Here is a 20,930-nt window from a genome sequence, read left to right as displayed (position 1 = left end):
ACGATTGCTTGCTGAAGAGAGAGTGAGCCTTTGGATCATGGCACAACCTCAGGGCGAGGCTTCAAGGTAGGGGAGGCAAGCATATCCAGGCATGGGCTGGATTTGAAACATAACTTGTACTTGGAACATGACTTGGACTTGTCCAGCTTCTGCTGAACCTGCACACACAAATGACACCCAACAACGCAATGCTGGTCTCTTGGGTAGCTCTCCGGCCACTCGATAGATATTCCTTTTGTTCCTATCACTTGGAACAATGAGTGCATCAGGACAGACGATGGCAGAAGTCAGGACATGGCATGATGAGGAACGTGGACGAAGACACTGAAGGCTTGGCACTTGAACAAAGACTAGAAACCTGGACGAAGATTTGAGTCCAAGGATCATAGATGAAGACTCTGGAGATAAGGAACATGACAAAGGCTCAGGTTCAGGTTAGAGTGGCTTTTCCCGTTCCCTCCGAAGCTCTCCAAAATCGGAGTGGCCTCGGAGGGAACCCCCCCCCCTCACCTTCCCCTCCCTTCCTCTATCTAACCCACCCCGCCCCACCCATGCCCCACCCCTTTTTTCAAGCCCCGGGACATACATGCGTCCCGGGGCTTTACATGTGTCGCCAGGCACACGTAAAGCCCCTATGTGCGTAAGGCTTTGAAAATCTGCCCCATATTGTAGCCATTTTCAAAAGCCCACTTACACAGGTACAGTGCATCTACATGGGTAAAACCTAATTTTAAGTGTGTAAATGCTTTTGAAAATCAGGCTTTTATGTCTTTTTTTTTGTTTGATTCATTTGCGGAACTGACATATTTTTTTATTTTTATTTTTTTTAATGTAATGTATAACACTTCCCTCCCCCCCCCCCCCCCCACCACTCCCATACCTCTTCTCTAAAGCTGAAAAGGGCAGGAGCAATCCCCAGTTGCTTCTGCCTTGCAATCTCCAGTTAAAAAATGGCACTGGTCTCAGGGTTGGTTGATAGCCCGTTGTTTTACAGCCGTAAAGCAGCATGGTGCTGGCTGACTGTGAAACCTATACCATTTTTAAATTAGAGCCAGCAGGGCAGGAACAACTGGGGGTCACTCATTCCTCTTTCAGCATCAGAATGGCTGTGGATGGGATGACTGGCAATAGGGTATCAGAGAGGAAGTGTACATTTTAAAAATACATTTTTGCTGAAATGAATAACCCTTTTTTTTTTTTTTTGGAAGTACCAGTATTTCATATGAAACAAAGCAAGGTAAACCAAAAAATAGGCTTTTTTGGTTCATGCTCCACATTCATTTCAAACAAATTCACAACCCTACCCAAAACAGAATGTCCACAACTAGGTGTTGTTGTAAAAAAAAAAACCAAAACAAAACAAAACAGAATTTACTAGACAAAATATAGGCAGTAAAGTTTAAAAAAAAAAAAAAATCTGACAAAAATACTAAGCAGTCCAAAACAGGCTTAGAAGACAAACAAAACCAGAAATATACGTTCTTATGCCGTGCGAATGAAACTGTAGTAAACATTAGGGATGTGCAATCATTTTTTGACAATTAGGAAATTTGTACAATATTTCCTAAATTGTCATGGATCGGGAAACCGATAAAATAAATGATCGGGTTGAGCCTAATCTACCAATTTATAATAACCATTTTCTTCTGCCAGAAAGCCTTGCACTTTGACTTCTTTGTCCTGTCTGTGAACATTATTAAAGCTTTTAAAATGTAGCTGGTGGCTATTTTCTTCTGTAGTTTACACTTTGAACAGTGCTTGTGTAGTGTATAGCCCTTTCTTTCTGTATGATACCAAGACTGCATTTGTAACATGTAGACATTTCAAAGCTGTTGGGTTTACGGTTATGACTGGCATCGTTCCTACGGTCATCCGGGAACGACTGGGGAAAGCAGTGCACCATTGCTGAAGGTATACCAAAATTAGGTCTGAAAGTCACGACAACTAACATATATTTCTCCTCAGTTTAAAAATAAGGAGCTCTAAGACTGCCAAAGATGTGAGTTTTTGGATAAGTGGTAATGCTTTTTGCTTGCATTTTGTCTGGGAATAAATGTTGTCTGGCATTTCTGCGCTGACATATCTGATTTAGATTTCTAATATCCATTACGTTTTCCTGCTCTAAGCAAAATTCAAGCAATTTTGTGAGTTCATATGCAACTTATATTAGCAAAACTTCTATCTGAGAAACTACTTTGTTGAAGGTGTTTTCTTTGCAGTTTGTGATACTTTTTCTTAGACCAGCAGCCAAATTATCCAAAGGTGATGCTGAACAAGAGTTTCCCAGACCACATAGGTCAATTCTAGAGATGTGCAAATAATTCAAAGTCACATTTCAACCAGGTGGATTTCAGTCTGGTTTTAGGCTTTTTCCTAGATCTTCTGGTTAAAACCCAGGGTCATTCCATTCCCTTGGGGGGGAAGGGGGAGGGGGGGGGGTAAAGGGTAGAGAAAGAGAGGACATTTTGCCAATTGCCCCAGGCCCTGCACTGCTGCATTAACCCCATCCCAGGTGTCACATCCTCAGGCCATGCCCCCATCCAGAGGCCCGATTTTTTGCTGCAACAATTTTCAATGTGCATTTAAACGCTGTAAGTTCGCTTTGCAAAAACCATCCCATGAAAACTATCTGCAAAAAGTTACACCTGCTGTTTTGTAAGCAGGGACTTTTTTCAGGGAAATTTGTGTGCATGCTTTCAAAACTGAAAAGTGGGAGTACGAATGCAAACTCTGTCTAGACTCCACTGCATACACCTCCCCCCCCCCCCACCCCCCGAAATACCTCTCCAAGATGTGTTTACTATTTATTTACCGCATCATCAGTATAAAAAAATTACAATAAAAGCAGTTCACAGCATACACCCACACACAATAAAATGAATACGCGCAGGTACAGACAAAATAAATACAGGGAGTATGCAGGTCATATTGGCCAGGCAGTTGTCAAAAGGCTCATCTCTGAGGTAAAAAACTATTTTATCTATAGAAGTCCCATTGAAAATGACCCTCTTTGGAAGAATTTTGTAAATATTGTACATAAACTAGTTGGCAAATGTGCACATAAATTACTCCATTTTTCCAAAGTGGATTTACATGCAGAGGTCCTCTTTGAAAATTATCCCACCAAATCTACTTGTCCACACACCTGCTGCAAATATGTGCAGAGCTTGTTTTGGTGAAATTTAATACACATAAAGGTTAATTGTAAGACCTGCGCACGGAAGCACATGTACGCGTATTTGCCCGCTTGTGCACAGGGGTGCGATGATTTTATAACAAATGCGCGTATATGCGCGCCTGTTATAAAATTGGGTGTACATGCATACATTTACAAACAATTTTACATTGACACACGCATGTGCATGCAAATGCCGCCTTAATCGCATGAGATGGGGTATTTTAGTAGATAAATGCGCCAACGCAGTTACCTGTTTCCTCAGTTCGCTCCCAGTTCACCCCAGTAAAGGAGAGGACTTCCTAAACCCTCTAGCTAACTTGCCTCCCATTTACCTATTAGCCCCGACCCTTAAAACCCTGCTGACTAGCCTAGTTTTCTTTGTTTCATGACTTGCTTGCCGTCCACAGCAGAAGTAAAGTTACGTGGACAGGGACCCCAGCGAGCACTGGTGTGCGTAAATACTTATGCACTGGTTTCATTCATATTTCTTGGAACACCCATGTGCCGCCTAGGCCACGCCCATTCCCTGCCCCTTTCATGAAAAAAATGTATACTCGCATTCTAGGAGAGATTGGGCAGATTTTAAAAGTTTTGCGCGTGGCCTACATTTATGTGCACTACCTGGCGCGCACAAATGTAGGCCCAATTTTATAACATATGCGCGCAGTCGCACACATGTTATAAAATCAGGGGTCGGCGCGTGCAAGGGGGTGCACCCTGGTGCATCTTGCGCACGCCAAGCCCTCGGGGAGGCCAGCTGGCTTTCCCCATTCCCTCCGAGGTCGCTCTGAATTCGGAGCGGCCTTGGAGGGAACTTTCCTCCCCCACCCCCACCTTCCCCTCCCTTCCCCTACCTGTCCCGCCTGAAACACCCCCCCCCCCCCCCGTACCTTTGTTGTGGAAGTTACGCCTGCCGGCCGAGTGCAGGCACACGATCCCCCGGCACAGCGGCAAAGGGCCGCTGTGCTGGAGTCCTCAGCCATGGCTCCCAGACCACCCCCGGACTGCCCCGCCACGCCTCCGGACTGCCTCACCATGCCCTCGAACCGTCTGTCTCGCCCCCATCCCGCCTCCTGCCCGCTCATTCAGAAAAGCCCCGGGACATATGTGCATCCCCTGGCTTTATGCGCGCCACCGGGCCTTTTAAAATCTGCCTGGCACCCAGGCACCTCTTATAATTTGTGTTGCGCACACTGAGCCGATACACGCATGTACCTCCCGGCTTTGGTGCACGTAAGACTTTTAAAATTTACCTATTAGTTCTTAAAATCCAAAAGCATGCGCAGAAGTATAAACTTCTCCCTGACCCCGCCCCTGGCAATGCCTCTGGTCAGTCCAAGTACACTTACATATGAATGTAACATGTGCGCATAAGTTTACCTGCATATCGGGTGAACAATTTTGTAGAAGGCGAATTCTGTTCATAAAACAGTGTTTTACCCACAGAAGACCCTTTGAAAATTACCCTCTCCATGTATAATTTAGTTTTTTGTTGTATGGAGAGATATGGTAGAAGGTTAAATAGTTTTGTGAAAACAAGAAGTGTTTTACCAAATGGAATACAGCTTAATGACAGCCCCTTGATAAAATACTGGCAGCACGTCACTCATCATGTAAGAGTCAACCAATATGGCATATCTTCTTGGCTTGTCCAGTGTGTGTTTTGCCTGTGAGGTTGGTGCATGCTCTCAAGGCCAGCAGAGTTTCAGTTACATTTGTTTCCTGTATTATACAGGACACGAATGTGGGTGCTCGTGCTTGTTGAGTTTAATTATAAAAATCTCTTGGGGCAACCCTATGTGTCCAAGCTCTGAATTTTTTAAGTACATAGCAATGCCTCTGCTTTAAACATGCTTATTCTGAAAACATCACTGTGGCATGATGCCTGGAACACTGAGATCCAACCTAGTCATGTTTTAGCTGTAACTGCAACATACTCTGTTTTCTTCTTGGTTATACGTTAGTAGATGGTCTTGTTTCTAAGCTTGGTATCTTTTTACATTTATATCAGGTATAAATACATCCATTCATGGGGCTGAAAAGCGTGTGCCTATCTATCAAAGGAGAAGTGTGGCAAGCCATCCCATCTCCCAGCGGCTGCCTGTGGTCAGGCATTCTTCACTTCCAGCGGCCAGAAGACCAATAAGAATGGAGGCTGCCTCTTCTGGATTAAGTAGAGCAGCACTTTCTAACGGAAAAACAAAAATCCCTCACCAAGGTAAAAAAAAAAAAAACCAAAAAAAAAAACCAACCACTCCAAAACCCAGCAAGCACCAAAATTCTTTACATTCTAGAAATACATGCCATTCAGTGATAGGTGCCAAGGATGATTCCAGTATTTATATAATTTTAGCTGACCAAACTGATCACACTTGTTAAATGGAATCATTGATCAGAGTACTGTACTCCATTCTGTTTAGTAAGGGCCAGATTCGAAACCTAACTGTCCACCTGACAGCTCTTTTAATGCTAACACATCACATAAATGAGAGTCAATATTAATTATTATCAAAATTTTACATAAAAAAGTATACAATACCAACAAAACACATCACACACACAACACACTCATACCCATTCATTCAATAAAACCATATCTTCACCATTAACACACCATTTGTATATAATGGAAAATACAGACCAATATTAAACATGTATATCATGAACGCACAGTACAATAATCCTATAAAAGGTATTACCACATCAAAGATAATCATACAAATACACGTTCTCACTATTTTTCTGTGATAATATACCCATTATTTGAACTATTACATGTGCTAGGCAATTAACTACTGCATTACTGTTGTCATTATTATTATTATTACATAAGCCCTTCAATGTCCCCTCTTTTTTATTTGTTAAACTTCCCTTGTTTGCTGCTCCTTCTATACTGATGAAACAATCGCTTAGAAGTGTCACATAAATTCCACTGCAACAAAACTGCACACGCTGTAATAACCCAGCAACTTCAAAGAATACTGCCCAAGGGCATTTTTGAAGAAGCAGAATTTATGCGACAACAGTAATGCAGTAGTTAATTGCCTAGCACATGTAATAGTTCAAATCATGGGTATGTTATCACAGAGAAATAATGAGAAAGTGTATTTGTATGATTATATATGATGTGGTAATACCTTTTATAGGATTATTGTACTGTGCGTTCATGATATACATGTTTAATATTGGTCTGTATTTTCCATTATATACAAATGGTGTGTTAATGGTGAAGATATGGTTTTATTGAATGAATGGGTGTGAGTGTGTTGTGTGTGATGTATTTTATTGGTATTGTATACTTTTTTATGTAAAATTTTGATAATAAATATTGATTCTCATTTACGTGATGTGTTAGTGGACAATAGGGATGTGAATCGTGTGCCACTGACAATATATGGGGGATGGGAAATGGAAACAGTTGGTAGCTTGACAAAAAAAGTAATGTGATCAGTCAATGTGACTAGAACTTGTGCCCTATCCCTGATACCGGGAGTGTTGTGATCTTCCTGCATGCAGTGCCGTATCCCTGATACTGGGAGTGTTGTGATCTTCCTGCACACAGTGCCCTATCCCTAATACCAGGGGTGTTGTGATCTTCCTGCATGCAGTGCCCTATCCCTGATACCAGGAGTGTTGTGATCTTCCTGCACACAGTGCCCTAACCCTGATACCGGGAATGTTGTGATCTTCGTGCACGCAGTGCCCTATCCCTGATACCAGGGGTGTTGTGATCTTCCTGCACTCAGTGCCATATCCCTGATACTGGGAGTGTTGTGATCTTCCTGCACACAGTGCCCTAACCCTGATACCGGGAGTGTTGTGATCTTCCTGCACACAGTGCCCTATCCCTGATACCAGGGGTGTTGTGATCTTCCTGCACTCAGTGCCATATCCCTGATACTGGGAGTGTTGTTATCTTCCTGCACACACTAGTGCCCTAACCCTGATACCGGGAGTGTTGTGATCTTCCTGCATGCAGTGCCCTATCCCTGATACCGGGGGTGTTGTGATCTTCCTGCACTCAGTGCCCTATCCCTGATACTGGGAGTGTTGTGATCTTCCTGCATGCAGTGCCGTATCCCTGATATCGGGAGTGTTGTGATCTTCCTGCATGCAGTGCCATATCACTGCTCAGTGCAGGAAGATCACAACACCCCCGGTATTAGGGATAGGACACTGCGTGCAGGAAGACCACAACACTCCCGGTATCAGGGTTAGGGCACTGCGTGCAGGAAGATCACAACACCTCTGGTATCAGGGTTAGGGCACTGCATGCAGGAAGATCCCAACACTCCCGGTATCAGGGATAGGCCCAAGTTCTAGTCAAATTGACTGATCACATTACTTTTTTTTGTCAAGCTACCAACCGTTTCCATTTCCCATCCCCCCAACCATCACCTCAGTGGGAACCTTGGTAACATCAATAAATAAGAGAGCAGCCAGCCAATAGAAATACATGTTCATTCCTAACTGACCTGAAAAGTGTCAATTTGTATCATTTTCTGTTAGTGCGCACTAACTCCCGGTTAGTGCGCACTAACCCGATTAACGATTTTTTAACGATAAATCGTTAGAATTCCTATTGTATCGTGTTCTTTAATGATTTAAGACAATTTTAAAATTATCGGACGATAATTTTAATCGTTGAAAAACGATTCACATCCCTAGTGGACAATATATGGGAGTTGTATGTAATTCCACCCATAGTTTTTCACCTTATTAGGTCTTTTATGCCTTCAGAAACTACTCTTCCTAATACAGAAACCACCAAATCAGAGAATCTGATTTCCAGTGAAGGGGAAAATGTGTGACAGAGAGACAGCTAAGTCCTGTATTTACATGTGATTCATGCTTATATGATTTTTGAGGAACTGCTTCCTACCATCATATTCCTCTATAATAAGAGATTGAACATGGGTTCAGTAGAAGTTTATTCAAGGAAGATGAAGTGTCAAGAAGGTGTAAATAGCTTTTTGCAGTAGTGTTAAACCCTTATGTAGGATTGGAATAATTTTAAATATTTCTGGTTTGAAATGTAAACCTAGGACTGCTAATCTATAACAGAACAGTGGATGTAATGTGAAAACTGTGGATATTTTTTGTCTGCACTGAATAAGAGAACAGTGGATTGCTTTCTTACTTAGGTTCCATAATACTGTATCATATTAGTGCAAAGAAAATATCTGATGGGATACTACTGAGTACTCTACTGTTTAAATATTTATTTCATAAATTAATCTAACGTTTGTACAAGACACATAGCTGTATAGAAGTATAAAAATGCAAAATGATTACAGAAACTAAGAATAAGATGAGCAAAGCTAGTAACAGAGCCCAAGTGACAGTCCGATAGCGTCAAACTTTTTTTTTGTGTGTGGCTAAGCTAGCTTAATAATCTTAGGACCAATGCTGCAGTAAAACAGCACATCCGTTGCCACGGCCAGAGGTACCATATATTCCTGGCTGTGGAAATAGGCAATGGGCAGCTTCCCATTCCAGGCCCCCAACCTCCTTTGTGAAAAAATCCCTGGGGTTCTAATGGCTCCTTACACCCTACACCCCCACAACTCTACTGGGACTCTAAATGTAAAATAGACCTCTCCCCATGATTAAGCCCCCATCCCTGTTAGTGAAACTCTACCCCATGGCTTACAGGGAAATCCTTAGTTATCTAATGGGGGAAGGAGTGATTGTGATGCCCCATGAGCATTATTTTTCAAAAATAAGTTGTCACATATCATTGTAACACTAACAAATAATATAGATAGACATGGCTTAATGGGGGAAAAGGCAGCATAGTTTTAGCAAGGGAAGCCTTGATCAATCTACTAGAGTTTTTGGAAGGTATAAGTAAATGTAGATAAAGGCCAGCCAGTAGATATAGTACAAGGCTTCCCAACCTTTTTGGGAGCATGGATTCCTTTTCAACCTCCAAAATTTTCATGGACCCCCACATGCTTCTCTTTAATTTTTACCTGCGGTTATATGCCATGTACAAAAGTTTATAACGTAATAACAAAGAAATAATTATATGCACACCAGACTCATTCATGATAAATAAAGTTATTTAATAATGCTTACTGATATAAACTGGGGGGAATGGATGGTGGAGAGAGACAGACAGGTAGAAATGGACTGTTGGAGGAAAAAGAGAGACACATAAACTGGTGGAATGTACTGGTGGAGAGACAAATAAAATAGTAGAAATGTATTGGTAGAGAGAGAGAGAGGGACTGGTGGAAATGAATTGGTGGAGGGAAAGAGAGAGACTGGCAGGGATGGACTGGTGGAGGGAGATAGAGAGATAAAAATGGGATGGGCTTGTGGAGGGAGATAGAGAGAGAGACTAATGGGAATAGTGGAGGGAGAAAGACAGTCAGACTGGTGGGAAAGAACTGGTGGAGAGAGGGAGAAAGAGAGACAGGGCTGGTGCAAGGGTAGTGAGTGACCTAGGTGATCTGCCTTGTGCCTGCCCCCCACCATTCGCGTCGTGCTGCACCCCCCATTTGTGGCTCCCCCACTAGTCTCACACCCGACTTCTCCTATTTTGTTCGCATCATCCACTGTATGCTTCTCAGGGCCATAAGCAGCGTGCTGTTCGTGGCCTGATGAATCTCTACTCTTCTTTGATGCAACTGGCTCTGCTCACGGCACCACTTGGCTACTCTTCAGTGCCCCCTAAGGGTCAGCGCCATAGGCGACAGCCTAAATTCGCTTAATTTGTGGGGGAATGACCCGAAAAGCAGTTCCACGACTTCTTTTCAGACTTAAGAGGCAGAGCAGCAGGGGTGTTCTGCTACAGCCCTCCCCTTCAGGCAGCCTGCAGGGAAGAGGAGAGAGGAGGTGAACCTGGAGCAAGCAGAGTAAAGAACAGCCACTCTACTCACTAACTCAGCACCTTCTCTCCTGTTGTTCTACCTCCTCTTCTCTTCTACAAGGAACAGGAAGATAAGGGGGTGATACTGAAGCAAATGTTGCAGAGCAAAAAAACAGACACCAAAAGGGGTTTAATTAACACAATAACACCATTCGTCAAGATTTCAACCCTGGCCTTGATAAGCACTACAAATCACACGTTTCAAACTTGTGCTAATTCAACCTGTTTTTGTGTCTGTTACCCAGGGCTTACTTTTTGGCAGAACAACCAAGAATAGTGGCCACCATTTTCCAAAAGTAAATCAGCTCGCAGAACTGTAAATCAGTTCCAACTCCCTGCAGAAACCGATCAGAGCCAGTGGAGGTGTAACCAGGGGTTAAAAATACCATAAGGGGGTAAATACATTTGGTCTTTTTTTCTGACCTGAGTTCTGAGGCTGTAGAAAGTATTGCTGGGATGTGGCTTGTTTTCTTTCCCCTCTGAGTGTTTGTCTGCCTGGAGGGGGGAGGCTGTTGTGGCTCAAAGTATAGAACCTGAAGCTGGATGACAAGAGTCTTAAGTGACAGGCTTCAGGGAATAAAAAAAACAAACAGTATCTTGTTATCATTGCTAGCAGGAAGATAACACCTCCCCTGGACTTACAAGCCTGGGGAGGTAGGGAGAATCAGTTGTGAAGTTTTATTTATTTATTTGTTGAGTTTTATATACCGTCATTCGGTGAAGCCATCATAACGGTTTACAAGATTCAAGTTGTAATTTTTTTTCTTAACAATTTTGAAAAGGTATAACAGGATGTATATAAAAACAGATGTTAAACACAAGAGGGTGGGACTGAAGTAGAATGACTTCAGCAGGAAGAGCAGGACTATAGATTCTGATTGTCAGCTTGCTATGTCAGTCCTGCCAAAGCTAAGGATTAGTCCCCACCAGCAGGAGAGCTTTTTCACGTGGAGAGTGTTTCGGGCTCCTTTTACAGAGCCACTTTATTTGTTTGAAAGGTTAGAATCCGGAGGGAATTGTTAATAAACTCAAAGTAGAGTGTTTGTGACTGAAAGGAAGGAATGAGATTGCAATTTAAAAATTTTGTTCATATTAGAGCAATCCAGGTAAGAATTGTGGCAGCAAAAGTATAACAACAGTCAGTTACTTAAAATTACAGCCAAGATGTGGAGATTTTCATTGGCTTAGTTCAGTTAGACTGCTGTAATGAGAAAATTTACTGAGTATGAGAAATTGAGGTATATAAAAACACTGGGGTAGATTTTCAAAGGGGTACGCGCGTACCCCCGAAAACCTACCGCAAACCCCCCCTGCGTGCGCCGAGCCTATTTTTCATAGGCTCGGCAGCACGCGCAAGCCCCGGGACGCGCGTAAGTCCCGGGGCTTGCATGGAGGGGCATGTCGGGGGGGCGTGCCGCGAGTGACGCAGAGTTTCGGGGGTGGGCTCGGGGGCATGGCGCCGGTCCAGGGGCGTGGTCGGGTGATGGCGCGCCAGCAGCCCACTGGCGCGCACAGATTTACGCCTGCTTTCCACAGGCGTAAATCTGCCAACAAAGGTAGGGGGGGGGTTAGATAGGGCCGGTGGGGTGGGTTAGGTAGGGGAAGGGAGGGGAAGGTGAGGGGAGGTGGAAGGAAAGTTCCCTCCGAGGCCACTCCGATTTCGAAGTGGCCTCGGAGGGAACAGGTAGCGCGCGCTGGGCTCGGCGCGCGCAGGTTGCACAAATGTGCACCACCTTGTGCGCGCCAACCCCGGATTTTATAAGATCACGTATCTTATAAAATCCAGCGTACTTTTGTTCGCGCCTGGTGCACGAACAAAAGTACGCCTGTGCGTACATTTATAAAATCTACCCCACTCTGTTTACATTTTTCAGTTAACAAGTAAAAATATTAATAAACTTTTTAGTCTGACCTCACTGCAAACCTTTGCTACATAAATTGATAGTACCAGAGAGTTAATAGGCTGTTGAAGTTCTACAGCAAAAGTACTTAACTCAGATTCTGGTCTGAGAGTGACTGTGCAATTTAAGTGACTATTCAGTGTTTCATATGAAACAGAACTAGATATTTCTGGGTCAGAGTTTAATTCAAAACCTCTGAGCACAGTAATCTATCAGAGGAGAGGAAGTAAATTCAAAACCTCTGAGAACAGAAATATATCAGAGGAGAGGAACTATAAGTAAGTTTAAGCTGTTTTTCACTTAAGAGCTCTGGATGTGCCAGTCTGTGTGTGAAAAGACTTTTGAACAAACCTGAACCAAATTATTTTCCCCCTTTTTAGTGAGTTTAGGGTAAAAATGATTATCCTTTGTTTTGCACACCGAGTTAGACCAGTTCAATAAGACATCGAAGACAACCACATGGTAGGAGCAATGGATGGCCGGCGCTATCGTGTGCTATGCCCGATGGTTGGCCCCTGTGATATAGTGAGGGCAAAGGCTATCGGTGCCATGTTGAATACTGGCAGCCGACGGCCCAAGTTCAGGAGATTGCTCCCGGACCCCTGGTGTCCAGCACCATCTTGTGCTCCTACCATGTGACAGGGGCTGACCAATGGTACCGATAGCCCCTGTGACATAGAAGGTCAAAGGCTATCGGCACCATTTTGAATACCGGCAGCCGAGGGTGTGAGTGCAAGGGATGACTCCCGGACCCCCCGCTGGACCACCAGGGAGTTTTGGTAAGTCTTGCGGGGGGGGGGGCAGAAGGGTGGGGGTTGTACTTAATTCAATTTTAGCCGGGAAACGAATACGAATTAACGCATGTACGTATCAGGGGCCCCCCTTGCCGAATGCATCGTATCTGCCCCCCCGACGAATACGAATCCCAAATGCAACGTATGGCATCCCTCTGCACATCCCTACTGTACTAACTAGGATGGGGAGATTCAGAGAGAATTTTAGAGACGAGGTTTGGGTTTTTCTCCCCCATGTGGGAGACTCGGAAGGTGTGCTCTAGTTGTTTATCACTACCAGACACCATCTTAGGAATGTGGATTTTCAGTTAGCCTTTCAAAAGATCAGGAGCCTTCAGTCTGCTGTTGTCTAATTTTTTCGAACTTATTTAATGAGAGGGTCAAGTTTGCCCTTAAGGGTTTGACTGTCCATCAGCCCTATTTCTGATTATATTTTATTCTGGTAAATCCTATTTTGGAGAATTTTCCCTGTGAGAACCTTGGTATGCCTTTACAGAGAATTGGGGTGTCCCTGTGTAAGGTTAGATAAAGGGGTTGGGAAGATTCTGGTGGTGTTCTATCACACCTCCAGGGGACAGACTTGTCCATGACCCGATGTAGAGTAGTTTCAGTTTTGAATTAACTGTCTTTAGTGACCGTCTCCTCATTTTGAGGCAAGGAAGTTGTTCCACCCTTCCTGTCTTCTTTTGTTTTTCCCCCCTTTTTAGTCAAAGTCTATTTTTGTTCTGCCTGGAACTGAGTGCCCTTGATACTGAGGAATCCGTTTTTCTAAAATATTAGGGAAGAGGAGTCTTTCACTTAGGAAAGCCTGAGGAGTGAAGATTTCATCAATGGAGAAATGGATTCATGTCTATTGCCAGAGGGAAGGAGCTGAAGGTATTGAAGAACTATATGACTGCTGACTCAAGTGAGTGACACTTGAGGGAAGAGTGCCCATTGGTACTGTCACAGGAGATCTAAACTATCAGGCCGATACAGTAAGGAGCGGTAGGAAGAGCTGCGTTAGTGCCGGGTGCACCCGCGGTTGCCGCACACACAGTCCAGCTCACCTACCGCTCGATACTGTATGTAAATAGCTTGCAAATGCAAGCTGCATCCAAGAAGTGTCCGTGAAGCGTTAGGCCCGTGCAACCCATTTTACTGTATAGAGCGCTATACAGTATCCTGGGTGTGCTGGCCTAACGCTTCACGGACATGCTGGTATCTGTCATTTCAAATGTCATTTCAAATGACATTTGAAATGACAGGTACCAGGAAGTGGACAGTTCTCCTATGCTCGGGATTGCCAGTCCTCTCTCCCCTCCTCCCGAAGCAAGGCACGTAAAGCAGCCTTGCTTCGGGAGGAGGGGAGAGAGGACTGGCAGTGTAAAGCAACGAAGCGACTTACTCTTCTTGCAGCCCCCCTCCGGAGACAGATATCGGCGGAGATGGACATCGGCGGACCGTGGCTCCCCGCCTTCCAGAGCTGCCAGCGAAGATGGATGCCTGCACAGGCGAAAGCGGCCCCTGTGCGTGCAATTGGGTCGCTCAAGACGTGACGTCACATGCCGTGATGCCAAACGTCATGACGTCACGCCTTGAGTGGCCCAATTGCACGCACAGGGGCCGTTTTGCCCGTGCAGGCATCCATCTTCGCCAGCAGCTCCGGGAGGCAGGGGAGCTGCGGTCCACCGATGTCCATCTCCGGAGGGGGGCTGCAAGAAGAGTAAGTTGCTTCGTTGCTTTACACTGCCAGTCCTCTCTCCCCTCCTCCCGAAGCAAGGCTGCTTTACACGCCTTGCTTCGGGAGGAGGGGAGAGAGGACTGGCAATCCCGAGTGTAGGAGACCGGCCACTTCATTGCTACTTTTTTTTTTCGCTTTTTCGCTTTTTTGATTTTTTTCCGCTTTCGTTGCTTCGGGAGGAGGGGAGAGGACTGGGGCTGCCCCGGAGACCAGCATCCATGGACGCGGCCAGGGCAGGTGAGCGAGGGCTGGGGGAAAGTTTGCCGCCTACCCTCACCCCTGCCTCTAATGCAGGGGTAAGGGTAGGCGGTAAATTAGCAGGTTAAATGCGCGGCAAAACGGCAGATTAAAAAAGCGATAGTCGGGGCGCGCGTTACTGTATGGGAGGGAATAGCTAATTCGATAGTTTACATCTAATATACATGCCGCGGGCGGAAGGGGTTACCCGGTGATTTAAAGAGGCGGTAAGAATGGGTTAAAGGGGCTAGTGTATCGCGGGTTGGACTAACGCGGCCAAAAAGTGAGTAGAAAGCGGGTTAGGAGCAGGGTAACCATGGCCGCACTTTACTATATTGCCCTGTATGTGAGAAGACTTCAGGAGAATTATGATAATTGGGACATACATCCTGATGGGTAATCAGGACTACAATGGGAAGAATCTATGTGATAACTTTGGGAGCTGGAAGGAGGATTAAACTTTCTTCTAATTTAGAAAATGTAAAAGGAGAAGGAGATCCATTAAATTCAGACTTTACTAGAAGAGTGAGGTCAATCATTTATTCATCTTTCTTCTGTTTATTTATTCATTGACTTTTTTTGAAATCTAATTTTGTGTGCTGTAAAGATTCTTCAGTCATTTAATCAACTATCAGTAAAGAAGTTGGAACCACATTACCTTTCCGTGTGATTTGTGGATATAAAAGACTGTGACTATTATCTGCGCTGTTTACAGAGAAGGAAAGGGGGATTGTTCTGGGTATAATGGAAAAGGGCCTTGAAGCTAAGCTTTCCCCCACAGGGAGCCCTGGAACTCAGTTGTGGAGGGCTATCCATAGAGAACTGAGAGCAGATAGGGTCGAAATCTTTTTCAATGTGAAGTTGAGTGCAATCTAAGGGATCCGTCTCACCCAGGGGTAAACAGTTGTACAGAAGAATCTAAACGAGTCTCAAACATGCAATTAGGTTTTCATTTCCTAGAATGCTATCATTTTCATTGAACAATCCAGGAAATGGGGGTTCATGTAAAATGTTGGGGGGAGCTCAAAAGGGCAGTGCCGGTGTGGGCTGAGTTTGACATTTAATACTCAAAACATTTACAGGGAGGGTAGAAAATAATAAGTTGGGCAAACACAGCACTATATACAGGGAGATGGGTATGATACCGGACCTATTAATAGCACCAGCATTGGCTGAAGCCTGCTTTTACCTGCTGGGAGTGCAATCAGGGATTGGCAGGCTCAAGGTTTGCAGTACATCCGCTATGCAGCTTGCCCACAGGGCACACCAGTAAGACACGCTATTAAGTTGCAAATTGTGACTTCTCGTAAATAGAACTTTCATCCCAGTGATGAGTTGTAAATTGTTGCCTTTCATGAGTACTGGTGCTGAGTTTTATTTGAGCCTGTTGGGAATGAGAGAGTACGGTACTCTGACACAATATCTATGACATCATTTATTAACGTGACATCATGGTAATAGACGTTATTTACAGAAAGTTATTTACATACCACATGATTGCATATGCCATCCAGCACCCTTCGTGTCATCAGCCTTGTATCGAGGAGTCGTCAGGTCAGCAAAGGCGAGAAGGGGGTTTTCAGTGTCCAGCACTCTATACGTCTATAGAGGCAATATCTCCTACTCCCGCCGGACACTGGAAAGTCCTGCTCTTTTATACCGTGCCGTAAACAAGTGTGCATGCGAGAGAGAAATGATTGATCACTATCCCCCCATGTTATGTGTCAACAGTTGCTACTACCCAGTCTGATTCATCCTGTCCTTTCCCTTCCTTTCCCTTCCTTTCCCTTCCTCCTTTCCCTTCCTCCTTTCCCTTCATCCTTTCCCTTCCTCCTGACTTACTTCGTTTGTATGGGGATTATACACTACAGCCTTTCATAATCACTCGGTTCCCTTCATTCTAGCCGAGCCGTCTGTAAACCAAGCATGTAACTGCTGTTCTTTGGGTAATTGGTCAAATGGTACCCCGGTAGTAATCGGAGAAGGAGGAATATCCAATGTTTCTATCTGTTCTTTTTCTTGCTTAATAGGAATTTCTGCTACCTGTTCTTGGAGCATGGAGTGCCCAGCCAAGCCTGATTTTGCCCTGTCCTGGATATACCATTTCCATTTTACAATGGAAGCTTCTTCCGCCTACCCTATCCGATGGGTATGCGGGGTGCTGAGTACCCACTGCATAATTGGGATTAAAGGGTGCATAAGGATTTCATGGTTCTGAGTTAATTGGTCCGGGTCTAACAAAGCCCAGTAACATGCTAGTAACTGCTTCTCAAAGGCTGAATACTGCCGTGCAGCATCAGGTAATTTCCTGCTCCAAAACCCTAACGGTACTCGTTTACCGTCTTGTTTCTGCCACAGACTCCAGTCCGCATAACAAGAAGAAAATGAAACTTGTAATTCTACTGGCCCCTCCCTGATAGGCCATAAGTCTAATGCTGTTTGGATAGCGACCTTAGCCTGATCAAAAGCATCTTGTTGTAATCATCCCCATTCGAATTTTTCCTTTTTTCGAGTGTCTTTATACAATGGGGACAATATTTGCTCCAAATGTGGAATGTGCTGTCGCCAGAATCCAAATAGTCCTATAAACTTCTGGGCTTCTTTTTGATTCCGCGGCGGGGAAAACAACAATATCTTATCCTTTGCCTTTGGTAAGATTTCTCTTTTACCATTCGACCACTGTATCCCCAAAAATTTCACAGTGTTGCTAGGTCCTTGTATTTTATTCTTGTTAATTTTCCAACCTCTATTCTCCATATTTTCTACTACTTGTGCTAGAGCTATTGCTACTTGCTCTTCTGTATCCCTTTGTACTAATATATCATCAATGTAATGAGTTAATTGTATGTCTTTTGGACAATCATACCTTTCTAAATCTTTTGCCACCCTCCGGTGACATATGGTAGAGCTATGTAAGTATCCCTGAGGTAGTCTAGTGAAGGTATACTGTCATCCTTCCCACGTGAAGGCAAATTGTTCTTGGTTTTCTTTACAGATAGGAATTGTGAAAAAAGCATTTGCTAAATCAATTATGGCGTACCACTTCCCCGAATGTTGCTGTATCTGCTCTACCAATGTTACAATATCAGGGACCGCGGCAGTCAGAGGGTCCGTATTTTTGTTCAAAGCCCTGTAATCTACTGTCATTCTCCACGAACCATCTGATTTCTTCACTGGCCAGATGGGATTATTCCAACCACTAGTGGTTGGAATTAGCACTCCCGCTTCCTGTAAATCCTTAATTGTTTCTGTTATCTCTTTATGTCCTCCAAGTATCCGGTATTGCTTTTGGCATACCGGACCCCTTGTTTTAGGCAAAGCTATTTCTGGTCCCACAGTTCTACCCACTATTATTGTTCTGGATAGATATACTGGTCTGTTGTTTTCAAATGCCTCTTGCTTACTTGGCGCCTTTCCAAACACCACTTGCCCACATGTTGTATTCAACTTAAGTCCCTGTAACAGATCCATCCCAATTATATATTTCTTAATGGGTACAATTACTACCTTAGCTTGAGGAATTTTGTATCCTCCCACGACTAAAGAAATTATGGTTCTTTTTCCTATCACAGTTTTTCCTCTGAGACCCGCTAATTCTACCTTTTGCCCCCCATGTTTCTTGGGATTTCCAAATATTAAAGTGGTCTCCGCCCCCGTATCTACTAAAGCCATCACCTGCTGTCCCCATTTCGCCATTGCATTTCTACCCCAATATGGGGGCGATTATCCACGGTGACGGCAGCGATTTGGGGGGTATGGCCTTTTTCCTATTCTGCCCAGGATAAGTCCGGATACCGTCTGGTACTATTGGCCTCCTGAGGTGGGGCGCTGGGTTGTACGGACTCAGACTCATTTATGAAGGGGTTTGTAGCATTTTCCTCTTGCTCTTTTTTCTCTTGCAACAATTGGTTCATCTTTGTTAGTAACACTTTTCCCCAGTCTTCCTCCCTTTCTTTTGTTTACCCTTGCATTTTTGCAGATACAATTTATACATGTCTTTGGTTGGAATACCATCTATTTTCTCTTTAGCCACTCCGGCAGCTATCAATGCTGCAAACATATCTCTCCTTGACACCCGTGTGTCCGTATCTTGGTTTCGGAGATCCCTGTATCCCTTTCGAATACCTTCTCCCCTGTCACGTACTTCGCCTTTAAATGTGAAAGTCTTTTCATTGTGCTCTTGTATCCCTAAATCTAGGACCTCTCTGATTGCCCGAATCAAATCTCCAATTTTCTTCCCAGCCGTATTTAATAGCAAGGTCAACATAATGGACCTGTGTGCCGGGATTACGGTACGCATAATCTCTGCCCGAGCCATACCGGGCAGGGGTAGGTCCAGAAAATCTCCCTGCAAAATCCTCAGACACCATGTTTGCATGGTAATTTCTTTGATACGCTGTATGATATCATGCATATTATATAATGGTTTGTTACTGATGGGCCAATCTAATACAGTGCTATACCTTGTTTTAGTGGCAGCGGCAACTACTCGAAACAAGTCCGTCATGTCCCCTTAACAAACTACTGTTCTGATAGCTGCCCTTACCTCGGGATTGGTAGAAATCATAATGAATCTTTTAACATCTTTTTGATCAATCATAATGTCTCCCGCCCCCGATTCATATAATCTCACTAGCCAGCGGTCAATAGGTTCTCCTGGTTTTTGCCCCATGCGATCCAATATCTCACTTACGTCTTGTTGGGTGAAGTCCTCCATTACTTGTGTACCCTCCTGTTCTATAGCTCTACCATCGCTGGTCTGCTTTAATTTACGCCTGACTATAGGACAGGCTTGCTCTACAGGGGGAGGGGTAATTACTGCCTCCTCCTCACTGTCCATAGAGTCCCATATGTCCCCGTCCCATATCTCTGGATCCCAGTCATCTTTCATAATACATGCTCGTATTTTAGATTGATTTACTCTTCTTCTTCGTTTTCTATATTTGTGTTGTGCTACCCGCACAGCAGCTCGTTCGGCCACCATCTGATAATGTTCTGCCTTCTGTTTAAACGTCTCTAAGTGACACCTAAGCATAACATTATCTTTGAGGAGGTTGTCTATCTCTCGCTCTAGTTCAACTAATTTCTCTTGTAACACGCTTTTTTTGTTCATGACATTTCCTATATCCTGTTAATACTACCCATCCTCTGTGTCCCACTGTCCCCAATTCTTTTCCTTTTATTACAGGGACCTGTTGGAGTTGATTTACAATATCTAAAGGTTCTCTTTCTATATTCCAAGCCTCCATGAGCCCTGTATTCGTAGCCCATTCCTGGGCCAACATTTTATACGGGGTTTTTTCCCATCCAGGAATTTTTAGATCCACCAGGCTTGGTGGTTCGGATGTCTCTTTTCCGTTTTTCCTTTTAAATAGAGACATCCTGTGCGTGACGCCAAATGTTGGGAATGAGAGAGTACGGGACTCTGACACAATATCTATGACGTCATTTATTAATGTGACATCATGGTAATAGACGTTATTTACAGAAAGTTATTTACATACCACATGATTGCATATGCCATCCAGCACCCTTCGTGTCATCAGCCTTGTATCGAGGAGTCGTCAGGTCAGCATAGGCGAGAAGGGGGTTTTCAGTGTCCAGCACTCTATACGTATATAGAGGCAATATCTCCTACTCCCGCCGGACACTGGAAAGTCCTGCTCTTTTATACCGTGCCGTAAACAAGTGTGCGTGCGAGAGAGAAATGATTGATCACTATCCCCCCATGTTATGTGTCAACAGTTGCTACTATCCAGTCTGATTCATCCTGTCCCTGGCATGTAGGCGGCTGATCAGACCGCCGTATTCCTGACAGGGAGCCAGAAAGCTGAGTTGCACACCTGTTTAACAAGAACATGTTTATCCTACAGAGCCCCAATATGCTTTTGGTAAAAACACTATCATTGTATGAAAGAAGGGTAGTTGGGCGCTTGCTGCATCACAAGGTGAAAGAAGTTGATCCGTTGTGCTAAAGATGAGTAGTTTTCTTACTAAAACCTGAAAAGGATGAAAATTTGGGGTTTTAAACAAGAAGTCTTCATGATTTCTTTGTTCAGCTATTCTCTTATGTGTGTGTTGGGGCGGGGGAGGGCTCCCCTTTCTTTTCCTGCAGCTCCAGCAAGGGTTTCTTTTTGGGCCTGGGCAATAGGTGCTCTGGGAGTGCTTCCGCTAGGTTTCTTCCTTCTTTGGGGTCTTGGAACCTTGCTGGCTGCTGAAA

The 20,930-nt window shown here is 44.2% G+C and overlaps 1 protein-coding gene across 1 annotated transcript in view; it reads left to right on the top strand.

Annotated features, from left to right (window-relative positions):
• Positions 1 to 20,930, top strand: part of ANO4 (anoctamin 4) — a 339,950-nt gene that overhangs the window by 116,705 nt on the left and 202,315 nt on the right. Inside the window, exon 6 of the mRNA XM_029599722.1 lies at positions 5,190 to 5,396. Coding sequence (XP_029455582.1) covers positions 5,190 to 5,396 — 207 coding nt within the window. The remainder of the gene's footprint in view (positions 1 to 5,189; positions 5,397 to 20,930) is intronic.

This window comes from Rhinatrema bivittatum, chromosome 4 (genome assembly GCF_901001135.1).
Source record: "Rhinatrema bivittatum chromosome 4, aRhiBiv1.1, whole genome shotgun sequence".
In the NCBI taxonomy this organism is placed as follows: domain Eukaryota; kingdom Metazoa; phylum Chordata; class Amphibia; order Gymnophiona; family Rhinatrematidae; genus Rhinatrema; species Rhinatrema bivittatum.
Note: the sequence above shows the minus strand (reverse complement) of the source record. Positions and strands in the feature narration are given on the sequence as shown.